Source organism: Tinamus guttatus, unplaced genomic scaffold (assembly GCF_059628265.1).
Source record: "Tinamus guttatus ecotype Peru unplaced genomic scaffold, ASM5962826v1 Tinamus_guttatus_pri_ptg000210l, whole genome shotgun sequence".
NCBI lineage: Eukaryota > Metazoa > Chordata > Aves > Tinamiformes > Tinamidae > Tinamus > Tinamus guttatus.
The window spans coordinates 522,735-536,418 of NW_028288744.1; the positions used below are offsets into that span (position 1 = coordinate 522,735).

General features: G+C 37.6%; 1 protein-coding gene across 1 annotated transcript in view; it reads left to right on the forward strand.

The window, feature by feature from the left end:
* The window catches only part of ARAP2 (ArfGAP with RhoGAP domain, ankyrin repeat and PH domain 2), a 101,169-nt gene that overhangs the window by 24,650 nt on the left and 62,835 nt on the right, over window positions 1-13,684 (forward strand). Inside the window, exon 8 of the mRNA XM_088524345.1 lies at window positions 1,579-1,760. Within this exon, the coding sequence (XP_088380471.1) occupies window positions 1,579-1,760 (182 nt within the window). The remainder of the gene's footprint in view (window positions 1-1,578; window positions 1,761-13,684) is intronic.

Sequence of the window (13,684 nt, forward strand, 5' to 3'; positions counted from 1 at the left end):
ATTAAAATACAGAATCCTATTGCTGTTTTCATCAACTTGTGTCTCTTGGTACCACTATCAGTCTTCAATGTATAGACTGTAGTGTTCATTTTGTTCACACTGTGTTGCGATTTCTTTTTTTGGTGTTATATCAAGTAATGCTATTTTTGGATTCATTTAAATATCCAAATGTAAAAAACTCTATATGTAATGCTTTGGGGAGCTTAGGAGCATCTCGAGGCAAAAAAAAAAAAAAAAAAAAAAAAAAAATTCTATTGATTGATAATACAGATTTAGATGCATAATCTGCCCAAACATAATCAGATTTTATTTGATTGTAGTGAAACAGTATTAAAAATACTTTAGGCTAATATGATACCATCAACTATTCTTAAAAATTCCAGTATTTTTTAAAAAACTATTTTCAAACAGTTTTAAGAATTTGTTTTAAAACTTATACTCTCAAGAGGAATGAATACTCAGGTCATCCATCATCCCCGTGGTAGGTTGTCAGGCTACTGTGTTCCTCTTCAAATAATTCCCCCATTCTTAAGCTCCTTTATTTGTTCCTTCTTAATACATTAAGAAGTAAATGCACTGTTGTTTTGGTGGCACTCTGAAATGCTGGGAACTGATTTTGTGAACTTTATATTGTGAGCAGAACTTTTTTCCTTTGGTGAGCCACCTTGTATATGTAGTTAAAATTTCACAACCTTCAGAGGAAATAACTGGAATTTTCACGTTATTCGTATCACAGGGGACGGATCAAATTTATTCAAACTACTCAGCATCAAAATATATTTTTATCAATCTGGTGAATGTGTAAACACAGTGGACAGAGGGCAATTTTATTACTATACCTACCTTTGTTTATCAACTTATGACATTAACAATGCACAATTATTGTTATTATTAATTATTCCTAATTAATAATTATCAATTATTTACAATGTTTTGAATAATAATAATGCATTCAAGAGACATTTAAATGCGTATTTTTTCAGCTACTCAGTTCCCTTCCCAATATCAAGCTTAGCCACTGTACCTTAATGGAGTAGGTAAGCTGCCAAATGTTTTTGCATAAAACCTGGCCACACATAGAATGGGGAATAGCTTGTCTCTTCAGTGACAGATAGGCTCCACAAGTTTTGCTCTTGTAACTTCTGTAGCTTTTTTTCCATTGATCTTCCAGACTGGGGACATTCCACCCCTATGGTCTCAGTCTTGGAGCTTTCTGAAATTAAGCATTCAAGTACACACAATTTTTTGAGTATGGATCATCAGTTTCTATAACTTTCAGTTTACTTGTTGAATGTTGGAAGTCAAGGGAATGGCTATTTTTTCTAATCTCTCCACTGGCAGGGGTTGTGCTTTTTTATGCTTATTTTTTTCCCACTTTTTTTTTCCCTCCTCCTTCCTTCCTCCTCTCCTTTCCCACATCCTATTCAAAGTGGATGTTCACTTGGATCCTCTGATCTGGTACAGTTATTCCATATGACAGCATAACATAATAGAAAGAATAGGAAACCCAGTATGGTAATGAAGAATGAAGCTGCTGCTTAACATATAACCTGTCTTTGTCTAATTTTTTGTTGTTAGAAGAAAGGAATGACTGGGTTAATACGATGCTTAATGCCTTGAAATCGCAGTCTGATAATAACTCTCAGCCTCGAACTTCTGTTGCCCCTGAGAAATGTGGATATCTTGAACTGAAAGGATACAAAGCCAAAATTTTTATTCTGCTTCAGGGGAATACAGTGTGGATCTGCAAAAATGAGCAGGTAATTTTTTCATATTCTTTTTGTGTGAATGAATGCTTATAAAGATGATTTAACTAGCAAGTTAGAAATTGATGGCTCTTAGTGAATAGATACATTTCAATATAAATGTATTTTTCTTTTTTAATGTAGTACTTTTATTGCTACTATTCTCAGAAGGCTTCAAAAAGCAGGAGAAGTATCATTATGTCTATTGTACAATGAAAAAACTGAATATATAGTGAGGTGAAGTGAAAAACCCTGAGAGTCACAACAGGTTAGTGCCAGGGCTGCGATTAATTCACTCTTTGTGTGTCATAAGCACTCTGCTAATTCAGAAGGCTTGTTTTGTGCACTGGTTTCACTGTCCTCCTGTAATACAGTGCTCCAGTAAGTGCATAAATCAAACACATTTTGAAATTTAAGTGATACTTCAGTTAAATGTTCGAAACTGTTGTTCTTTCGGCTTTTAAGATTCTAGGTTGACCAGTCTCTGTAGTGCACAGTAATAAAAAGTAGGTCCATCAGTTCAGCTCTCAATCTAGATATTTTTACATTGTTTGGGGAATGATTATAGTATGATATAATTTACTTAACTGTGAAGCTCCCAACTGCAGGATTCTTTGCATATGGAGGATATATTGAGTTCAATGGATAACTAGGCAAATCAGTGGGGGGAAAAAATCTATTGCAGGGCATTGAGTGAAAGGTGGTATTTCTGTATAAGGAAATCCTTGACCCATAGGTCAAGAATTGCTGGAGCCTGGGAGAGTATTTCGAGGTGCTGTTGTTATGAGCTTGTCTTGTTCTCGTGCCCTTGTTTAGGGAAAGACAACAGTGTGAATACTATATTTGACAGATCTTTCATATAACCCTATTTCGCATGCCCTTCTGGTGGAAGTGGAAGAGTTCTGAAGTCGCACAGGATTTCCTTTCTGGACACACCAGAGGCTAGGCAAAAGCAGCTTCTGTATGTCCTTTGTCCTTGCCCACTTTTGCTAAACCAGCAATTACAATGCGAGGCAAACTTGTGTACGGGCAATCTCGTGTTTCTGATGTGAAGACCATGACAGTAATATTTGTTGTCTCAATTTCTCTCCCATTGCCCTCTTCTTTGTGAAACTATTCTGATGGAATTGGGGGCCAACCTAATGTCTGGCATTAGATCTTATTGTTCTTTTCCATACATGGCAGAAAGTTTGAGACTCTTTGTCTCAAAGAAGTCAAGACATTAGGTATGTTGTTTCAGGTCGGCCAACAGAAAATGGGTCCAAAATTGGACCCATTGGTCAAACGTGATATCTCATCCAATTCGTATTGACTGCGTTTCACTGAGCTTAAGTCTACAGTTTGGCTTATTGAACACCCTGTGGAGGAGTTGGTCTTCATAGCTAAGCACAGTACACTGCAGCTATAGTGATATCCCTGATCTTTATTATGGTAATGAACAGGTGATTTGCCATTTAAATTATTCAGGAAACTCTAGCACTGGAGTTTGTTTGTTTTTAATAAAAAAGTAGTAGATTCCGTTTACTATGATTCTCTTAGATTATCCTAGTAGAAAGGGTGAAGATTGCTTTATGTTACAGTTTCATGACACAATGCTCTGATGCTAAATGTTACTGTGCTGCCATTGTTTTCAGATGTTACATTGATGAGAATCCGCAAAATCTGATAATTTATTTTTATAATTTATTTTCTGTTTGTGGATATTTATTGTAAAGAGCTGTTTTTGATTCCAGAATCAATGTTATATTTTTCTTATGCCCTGGATACTTCTGAAAGCTCCCTTATGGATATACTGATCTTGTTGATTAAGGGACAAATGTGGTATTTAAATGAAGACTGCAGGCTCAGCAGAGCAATTTTTCTTCTGCAGAACAGTAGGATGTTTGAGACTGACCACATCTCTCGAATCTTAGTGAGAGGTATACAGCTTCTGCTTTCTTCATTCTTTCCCATTTCTGTTTGTGTATAACTGTAGAGAGCATCTTCCTTGTTTCATATAGTCTCTTGGCCTTTCTCTGCTGATATGGGGAAATTCCCAGTTCTACCCTCTTTCCTGAGTCATTTTTTCTGACTGTGTTGCCTTTGAGGACTGTGTGTGTTGATTAAAAAAAAACTGCTTCAGAATCATTTATTATTAAAGGGTCCTAGGCAGCTCTGTTACATCTTTTCATGGCAAATTATGAGTGATCTGAAGTAATCTAAGACTATTTTGTCATTTTCCCCTCCCTAACCCAAATCCATTTTCTTCCAGTTGCATGTGCATATTGACAAGGAGGTGTGTGTGTGTGGTATCTATTTCTTGTGTGGCTGTAAAGTTAGTTGTATTAGCTCTGCCCTTTCAACATCATTGATTTTTAGATTAGTTTTAGTTGATGATGAAAGCCTTTACATAGCCTTTACGTTTATTCCCTTTTTCTGAACGTGCCCTTCTGCTGAGATTACTGCAGTGCAGCAGGAGCCAAAACAAAAATAGAGCCCTGGAATGAACTGAAGTTGTGAGGTGTTGCCCACCTCTGGTTCTTGTGCTTGTGCAAATATTGCAGACAGTGGTGCAAAACCAGCTCCATCCTCAGGGTGAATCACCTATAACTGTAGAAATATAAGATACTCCTAAGAGGTTTCTTGTTAGATTCTCCTTTTGAATGAATGTTTCTCTCTCTATGTGACTTCTGCCTATTTGGAAGCAGGGAAGAATAGCTTCTGTCTTTAATCCAGCATGCTTTTTTTGCTTCTCTTGGTACCTTTTGCATTTTATTTTCACATTCAGAATCAAATCTCCATGATTTTTATTGCAGTATTTAAGGGAAAAAAATAATATTGTGTTAAGGCAGTAGAGGGCTCTGGTGTTCTAAAAATCTTTCTCTATTTAAAGTTTGTACTCTGCCCAGTAATTACCAGGCAAACATGTCCAGGGATGTCCTCGAATCCTGTTCATATTGGAATTCACATCCACACTAAAACTACTCCCAGAGAGAATTAGGGGGGTTTATTATAACTGCAGTGCTAAAAGACACCTATTTAGACTCATTACAATGTTGAAATGAGATTGGATCAAGCTGATTTATTGATTTCTATTAAACTTGATAGAGAATAGTCTACTTTAAGAGATTTTTCTTCGTCGTTAAAAGTGGAGAAGAACCTAAGCCAAATACCAAATCCTAACATAACTACCATGAACTTTGTGAAGTTCAGATTGAGATCAGAATATCATGTCTCAGACCCATTTCTAGTTAAAAAGTGATTGGTTTAGCTCAAGCTTCTGGCAGTGATATAGTGGTAGTATGAAACCATCAATTTCTTTGACTCTATGTAGTGTGAATTTCTTAAACTTCCTCACTGGAGCAAAAGTGAAAAATAGATTGTAGAGAATCAATTTGTTCAACTTGTAACTCACTGAAATTCCCATTTCTTTTTCAAAACCATTCGTGCTTAAATAAAAACGTGTCATCTGGTCCTTCATGACAACTTAAACCTTGCCTTGAAATGTCAGTCTGCCGTGATGATGCCAGTGATAACCTCTCCTCTGAGATCATCGAAAGGGCTGTCTCAAAATCATGTCTGCTCTACCGGAGTTTGCCCTCTTTGTGAGGGTGTATTCAGGATTCTCTGGTATCTGAAATTAGGAAGGCTCTAGGTCTCACCATGTTTGTATGAGTATTTGACTTTGATAAAGAAAATTCAGGACCCTCTTGGTCACTGTCTAGACTGATTTCAAATTAGGTACATTTACCTGGGAGATTTATGGAAATCTTGTCAAATATAGAGATGGAGAAATGGCATGTGTGGCAGTGTGCCAAGATTATTTGGAATTCTTTTCCCCTCCACAAGTGATGTTAAATCAAGGCTTGAATAGTGATAAGAGAGTGTACTCTGTTACATACAAAAAAAAAAAAAAAAAAAAAAAAAAAAAAAAAAACCATGCATCATGTTTCATTTCGGCTCAGTGCTTTTACTGATTTCAAGAGTTTTTTGTTTTGTTTAAGATTGAAATGATTTGCTCTGTGGTGGATGGAAATGCTTATGTGCGTTAACCTCACCAGTAAGTTTGTGCCTAATAATTTTAACTCCTACTCTATTGTCAGTGGTACATTTAAAGCAAAACTGGATGAGATTATAGGAAATGGCATTAAACAGACAAAAGATGGAAAAGGTAGAGAATGGATGGGGTATGTTGAAGAATAAGTCAGAGATGATGCTCAAGTTTCATAGGGTGAAAGAAAGAGGAAAGTGAATGTCACTAGAGTGAAACAAAAGTATCTGTGTGTGGGTGAGGTTTTTCTCTTTTCCTTTTCCTGGTATCTCTATTATGCAGATTTAAAGAGGAATGTTTGAAATGACCAGAGATGATGATATTGAGATTCACAGGTAGATTTACAAGTTTGTTTGGTACTGTGCCTATGCAAATGAAGACTATCTGCATCATGGAATCATTCGTTGGGAAATGCCCTTTTTAGGAACAGGGTACAATCCTGAATAATAGTCATGAACAAAATATATGGGAAAGAAAAGCTCTCAAAAATAAAGGGTAAAGTACAGTAGAAAGTGTCAGACAAACTGGAGTGAACAGTTAGATGAAGTCTTGAAGATAAGTAGTAATGATTACTTGTCGTGCTAAAGAAGCGTGAGAAAGACTTTGCTTGCATTTTGATTCTTCGTTGTGTCATCATGATGACATCTGTGAATGTAGGATGAGCATGATGATGGCAACAGCAATATGAAAGAAGAGAGGAGCCGAATCTAAGTTGTGCAGAGAGCAAAATAGTTGCTTAACGATTTTTCAGAGCTAGTGAGAAGCCTTGAGCAGTAGTTCAAGTGCCAGCTAAGATTAGCGGATGCTAATTCAGGCTAGGAAGGTATTGTGATGTTAATATATTACAAAAGCAACTGGCAGAGCTTTGGAAAGGGAGGACAGGAGAAGAGGCAGGGGATTAAAGACAACAAAAGAAAACAGAATAGATAGTCGCTAGGAGATATTGGGAAGAGAGAAGTTGGGACAGTGTAAGATGTAATTATTGCAACTGAAAAAAAATCCAAAGAAACAATTCCTTTCTCCTCTGCTTTACTCTTTTCTCAAACTGCCAGGAACATGTGTCATTTTGGAGATAACCTTCCAGTAACTGGGGAAGGTCTATGAGAAGAACAATAACTGGTGACAGACAACTGCTGGTGAGAACTATGAATGAATATGTTAACCAGCCTGTGAATGAGTCTAGTTTGAGATTCCTTAAATACGTGGAGGAGGCAGGATGTCAGATGAACTTTTGTCCTCATTTGATTCATTCAGTTTTTTACTCCTTACTTTAAAATCATGCAAGTCTATAGCAAATTAAAAAAAAAAAAATCCAAGGAAATATGTTGGAAAGAAGGAGGATTGATATGAACAGAACATTAGTGACCTGAAGTAAAAGCAAGCAATCCAACCTCTTTTAAATAAAGTCATTTACATCAAGCTGTAGCTAGGATGATAGATTAAGATCTTATTCCTCTTTCTCCAGTGGTTTGTTGACATCAAATTTATTCTATGGCATTCAGAACCATTGCATAGACCAATTGCTGCTCATGACATCAAAAACAACTAAATGGGAGTTAACTTGATTTCTGTAAGAAAGCATAAAAAATTATTTTTTTTGCTTGCAATGTAAGCATAATGAGCTATTACAGCCATTACGTGGGGAGAAGAGGTTTTGCTGTTCTCCTTCAGATTCAAACTAAACAGGTTTTAGCCCAACCAGAAAAAAAAAGTCACATTTGAAATCATTTGCTTTACAGAATGCTTTACAGACAAGGAAAATGTGACAGTGATTATCTATTTAAGGAAAAATCTACATTTTACATTAGAAAATAACATTGTTCCAATGTGTTGAAGATATTATTAAAGAACATGTAGAGTATAGAGATCAAGCATAAACAGGAATTCTGTTAAAGAATATTTAAAGAGTCTAATAAAAAGTAATGTTTTTCAATGAGCAGTTGAGTTAAACTTTGGCTATATATTTTTTTTCCTCCTGTTTGATTGTTTTTATACTATTAAGATGTTATTGAGATGTAAATATATCTAAAGCAATCACAGAGTGTGGTAGAAAGCCTCACTTTTTTCCCCAGCGATCAAAAGCTTTCTGATTAGTCTGGTTTGGTGTGGAAGGTAGAAAAGGAGGAAAGGAAATAAGACATCAGCTTCTCAGTAATGTTCACATATGTATAAGCAATTGAACAAGGTTTCAGACCAACTTGACATAAGATAGGGTTGTGTTGATGCAATTTTGGGAAAATGTATTTTCCTGTAAGAGAAGTGGAACTATCTGAGAGCATTATCCATCATCTTACATGCTGTTACTTGCATTCAAGAGCTACTACTTTGGCTTCAAATATCACATTAAAATACTCTATTGAATAAAAGCCCTAAATACAGGGAGCAAAGCACCTCTGCGTGTACTTTCATTTATAAAGGTAGAACACATCTGTAGTCCTTTAACCCTGAACAAATTATTTCTGAAACCAGTCAATCTGCAGGATTGTATAATCCATAAATATATGTACTTATAGAATGCTTTCATTTTTTATACAGGTGGGTTTAAGATGACAATAAAATTAATAAAAAGGTATTTTATATTTAAAAAATAGTTAGGAGAACTCTGTTTTTCAACAGGTTAAAATACCATAACATTGAATACAATTAGAATCCAATTTGTACCTAGCTGATTTCTGTTTAACTATATCAGCCAGTGGTCAATGGAGAGGTGAGTAAGCCTTTATCAATATATTTAGATTACTTTCTCTTCTTAAAATTAAAAACAAGTTCTTACAAGGAAATTTGTTTTTTCCTTTTACATCTGCTACTTTTATTCATAGGCTATACCTGAGGAGAGAAGTAACTTTTAACCATACTAGTGACAAAACCGATTTTTACTTTTTGCTGTTCTTCTGTCTATAACCTTTATTTCAAACTATTTCATGTAGCTAATTAATTTGATTTGATTTCTGAAGGTGGCAAGAATGACATAATGTACTATTGAAAATATATATTTAGAATACATATATTTAGAATTTATTTTATGTTATCAACCTGCTATTTGTGAAGTCTGCTCAAACTCAATTAGCCAAATGCAGTTTATGAATTTTCTCTAAACTTGGTTTGTGCCAGGGTGCTCAGAGAAGTGGTGTCACAGAGAGTTTTTTTGTATATTGCCTATAAGATGCCTATATATTATCAGACAATATATATATTGACTATAAGATGAAGCCCTAAGCTGCATGGATCAAATTTTAGAAAAGATAAACTTTAAGCTTTCAGAGAGGTGAAAGGGAGGTGAAACTTTGCTTTATGGGTATGATCAAATGAGCGTTGCCAGTCCGAATGTTCTCCTTGGTTGTAATACTAAATAAAAAGTATTATTGCACATTAATGAAAAACTGAAGAGTTCATTAATTGTAATTGGCATCATAATATCTAGAACCCCAAGCACTTTAAAAGCAGGCAATTGATCATAATGTAATTAGTTTGCAGTGGCTGAGTAAGCAGGCAAAGAACAAGGTTCATGAAGAACATTGTTTTGACATTCATGGATTTCTCTTTGCTTGCTGATAATTTTCAAGACTGGGTACTGCTTTTGCTCCAGTCTGTGTTACAGTAAAGACCACTGGAATTTGTTCAAAATATTCAGAATCTGTATTCCCCCTTACCTCACCCCTTTCTTTTCTTGATGCTCTTTCCACCCTCCACCTTTTTTTGTTGCAAACCATTAAGCCATCAGTGGATATCTGGTGCAGAATTATCATCTGCGTGGTGCGTACTGAAAAAGTGAGCAATGCTTTCCCTGACAGTCAAGGGGAGGCAGGTTGGACTTGCTATGGGACTGGTAAAATAATTCAACAAGAACAAACGATCCTGTTGGTCTGCGGTCTGGAGAGATTAGGCCAGCTGTATCAGGTGGATAGTAAAAGGCAGATAGTTTAAAATAAACCTTTTAAAGATAATCCTTAAAATACTGAGAACTTTAATTCCTTTGTAGCTTTTGTGTTATTCTCGTCTTTTGGATGTTAAGTAAATTGTGGCTTTTTTTTTTTTTTTTTTTGTCCTGGTTTATTGGTATTGGAGTAGCTGTTTCGGAGAGTAGCAAAAAACATTATTTTCTTTACTTGCATGTTCCCTCCTTTGTCCTCCTCCTTTCTGTGCAAACTTTGTTCTAAATAAATGCACCTTCCTTACAGCAAGAGGAAGAGAATTTAAGATTTACAACATCATAAGAACATAGGGAATACCCCTGTGTGCTTCCTCAGCAATGATTTCTGACCGTGGTTAATAAATTGCTAGGCCAACAAATCTGAACTGAATATTTCTGCTCTTACCCTAATTCCCAGGAACAGAAAGAGATGGACATCTCAGACCTGCACTGCTGCCTATGGCTGTGATTCCATATCAATAGGACAAGGGGTAATGGGTACAAATTGAAACACAGGAAGTTCCATCTCCATGTGAGGAAGAACTTCTTTTCTGTGAGGGTGACAGAGCACTGGAACAGGCTGCCCAGAGAGGTTGTGGAGTCTCCTTCTCTGGAGATCTTCAAAACCTGGAGTCTGCTTCTCCAGAGATCTTCAAAAACTGCCTGGATGCCACCCTGTGCCATGTGCTCTAGGTATCCCTGCTTGTGCAGGGAGTTGGGCTAGGTGATCTTTAGACTAGTCTCTCTCTGGATTAGACTTCCAGCCACAAACCTTCTGTGATTAGAGCAAAGCAGCTGTCTGTCTGTCTGTCTTCAGAGCACCTGTTGCCCCACACTGCCACATGTTTTCAAGTTGTTCTGGTCCTGGATCTTGGCAGGGAAGAACCTGTCCCCGCTGTCTCCACTCCACTGTTTGTCCCACTGGTGCTGCTCTGCAGCCTGCATCCGTGGCACAGATTTGAGGTTTGAGGAAAGCCTGAAAGCCATGAGGCTGCATCAGTACTAGTAGGGCTCTGTGCACTGTTCCTGTTGCACTGGCAGCTGGCGCAGCGCTTCAGAGAGTCTGCAGGATGCTGTGCGATGATGGGAGGCATGAGGTTTTACGCAGCTCAGGGCCCTAATTCCTTGCCATGGGGTCCTAAGGAAGGTCAAAGGCAGATAAAATGACAGCAGTCAGCAGTAGCGGCTCGTTTCCCACAGCACCGGCGTAATTGTGGCCTGTTATTGCAATCGACTCTGCCTTTGCTCCCCTGAAGGAAGTGAGCAGCTGCCAATTTGCTGGGCTGCAAGAAGGGTGATGAGCCGAGAGATGAGGGGGTCAGAGCAAAAGTTGGGAAACACTAATCGAGGCAAAATTTGTTAGACTTGAGTAGCCATAAGAGAAGAAGAGGCGTCACTGCTGGCAGGCCATCACTGTACCCAGGTGGGAGATGGAACCTGTCTTGCAGGTCGGTTTCTCTGACCTTGCAGTCGCTCGCACCCAAAATGAGCTATGGGGCGGCAGCAACCGCTACCTGGTGGTGCGGAGCCCACAGCGAGAGCAGAGGCTGCCCTTCCTACAGGGCTTGCAGGGAGGGCTTACTTCTCATGGAATAAAAACATGAGATGTTTCTCTGTTTTTCTTGTGTGCTATGTAATCCCTCCTGAGCGTCTTGGGCTGGCAGTTTCTCACTTTCGTTTTACCGGTTAAGAGAGCCTGATATTTTGCTTAGTCTTTTCTCACTGTTAGTCTTAAATGGCAACATGCAGTAGGCACAACTTCCAAGTTAAATTTGAGGGTGATCTTGGGTAGTAGTGCTAGCTGCAGCTGATGTGTGCAATTACCATCTCAATCTTTGGGGAACTTGGGTTTCTCACTAATAAACGTGTATGTGAGTACAAAAGGGTTACATAAGGCTCTGTTTTAGATGTTTGCATTTTGCTATTTTGATCAGCGCTCCTCATCCTGCCATCATACCTACATCTCTCCTAATACATGCAGGGGGAGTTGTCCTGGAATCGTACAGGGAGAAGAAAAGCTAAAGGTTAATAGGGTGCACTGGAGGTAGAAAATCCGAAGGTGTTATCTCAGTTCTGCCTGGGTCTGGTGCTGGCTCTTCAGCTCTTCCGATTGTGCAGGTCATTCATCAACAAACCTAAATTTCATTCTCCTACGCTACATGTAGACCCAATTTAAAATTAATCTTGAGGCCTGTGCAGATTTTGTTTCAGCTGCTTGTCCTTGTAAGTGGAAAAAGTTAGACACATTTTCAGTATATGCAGGGCAGCTTAAGGAGAGCTGTTTGCTGGTAGCATATAAACGTAGCTACCTGGACTGACTCTCTAGCTCTGTGAATATCAGTTGGAGCTTTGTTGGAACGTCAGCCTTGCCAGGGCTTTATTCTTGCCAAGTATCTTGTTTTGTGCCGTAGTTTTTGTTTGCCCTGCTGTCTTAAGGGCATGGTTGTGCTAGAAAAACAGAGATGGAAAATACTGGATCATAGCAGATGCAATTGCCTAATCTTCCTATTATAGAAGGATTTTAAATTTTTTTCTATTCTTAAAAAGTGCTAGCTCATTGTAGTCCCCACCTGTATGCACAACTGGTATGAAACTCTGCCTCTGGGTTTCAAAATACCCTGAAAAGGGGCAATTTTGTAATTCTAATTCTAGTTCTGTTTCACCATTTGTAAGGCTGTCTTTCACAGCGAACTAGCCAAGGCTTTGCAATCTTGATTCAACTTTTGTGTGATGAGGTGAACCTGCAGGTATGAACCAGAACAGCTTTTTCGTAACTGTGCTTTGCTATGATATAAGTTTCAGCTTGCTGCTCTCTAAGTCACAGTTTGCTGTTCAATCAGCCTGTAAATCAGTGCTGAAGACTTCACGTCTTTTGCCTTTCCGTCAGCAAGCTGGCACCTTAGGGGCTGTTTCTTTACTGATCTCTGCAATTTGTAAGATAGCTCAAGTGAGCTGAGTAATACATGACTCAAAATAATAAAAAGACTGTTCTAGCAAAACTTTGTGGATGCAAATTTGTAAACTTGCAAAACGTGAAAGTTAAGCTTCCGTTCACCACATTACTCCGTATATTAATGCTAGTTTAAGTGATCCCAAAACACAATGTGCCCTGGAGAAGAGTTAGTATCACTTTTGTCAAAGTTCTACTTTTTTAGGGTCTTTTAAAAGCAGATGAACAGTATTTGTTTCTTCCATGTGAGAAGAAGAAAGAGACTGGAGGACTTAAAAGAAAGTAGTAGCTGCTGGAATGAAAATGTGACAAGGAAGCCGCAGGGCTGTGGCCTTTTCAGGATGTGGCACAGTGTGACAATGGAAAACTCTAAAATTGACAGGAATAACCACAGAAATGGTAAATGCAACTAGTCTGGTAATGATCAATATAGTGTTCAGAGCATTTTGGAAAAGAGTATGTTTTCTTTTTTCATTTTTTTTTCATTTTTAACCTTTTCATTTTTAATGTGTAATATATAAGATTAAGAAATAGCTTGCCTTGTCTTCAGGCTGAGCTTGTTCTGTGTTTGTGTGTACAAACACTTTGTAATCTTCTCTTGGATATTAATCTTTGTGTCTCAGTAGCAGAAAATAATTTTACTGCAAGCTTGAATTTGTTCTTTTTTAAATAAGATGCATTTTAGCTGATAACTTTTTAGGTCTGTAAGTTTCATAGTCATAAAGATTTAGACCGTTATGCTAATTAAGACACAGATGTTCAATTCGAGAAGGGTGTATTAATTCTAGGGCCAAAGCTGAATGCAAATTCAATGCAGATGTTTCAGGGTTGGGCCTTCATTCTGTTCTCGACTATTATAAAAATATTTGCATAGCTTCTCTGTAGCTGCAGGGGGCTACTGTTTATGGAGCTGTGAATTCTTTTGGATTAAATATGTAGCTGTGGTGATTACCCTTCTCAACTTTAAAATATATAAAGATTTTTAAAGATTTTTTTGCTAAAAGCAAATGCAATACCTTTTATGAACCCATAAGAAAATTTCTTATTTA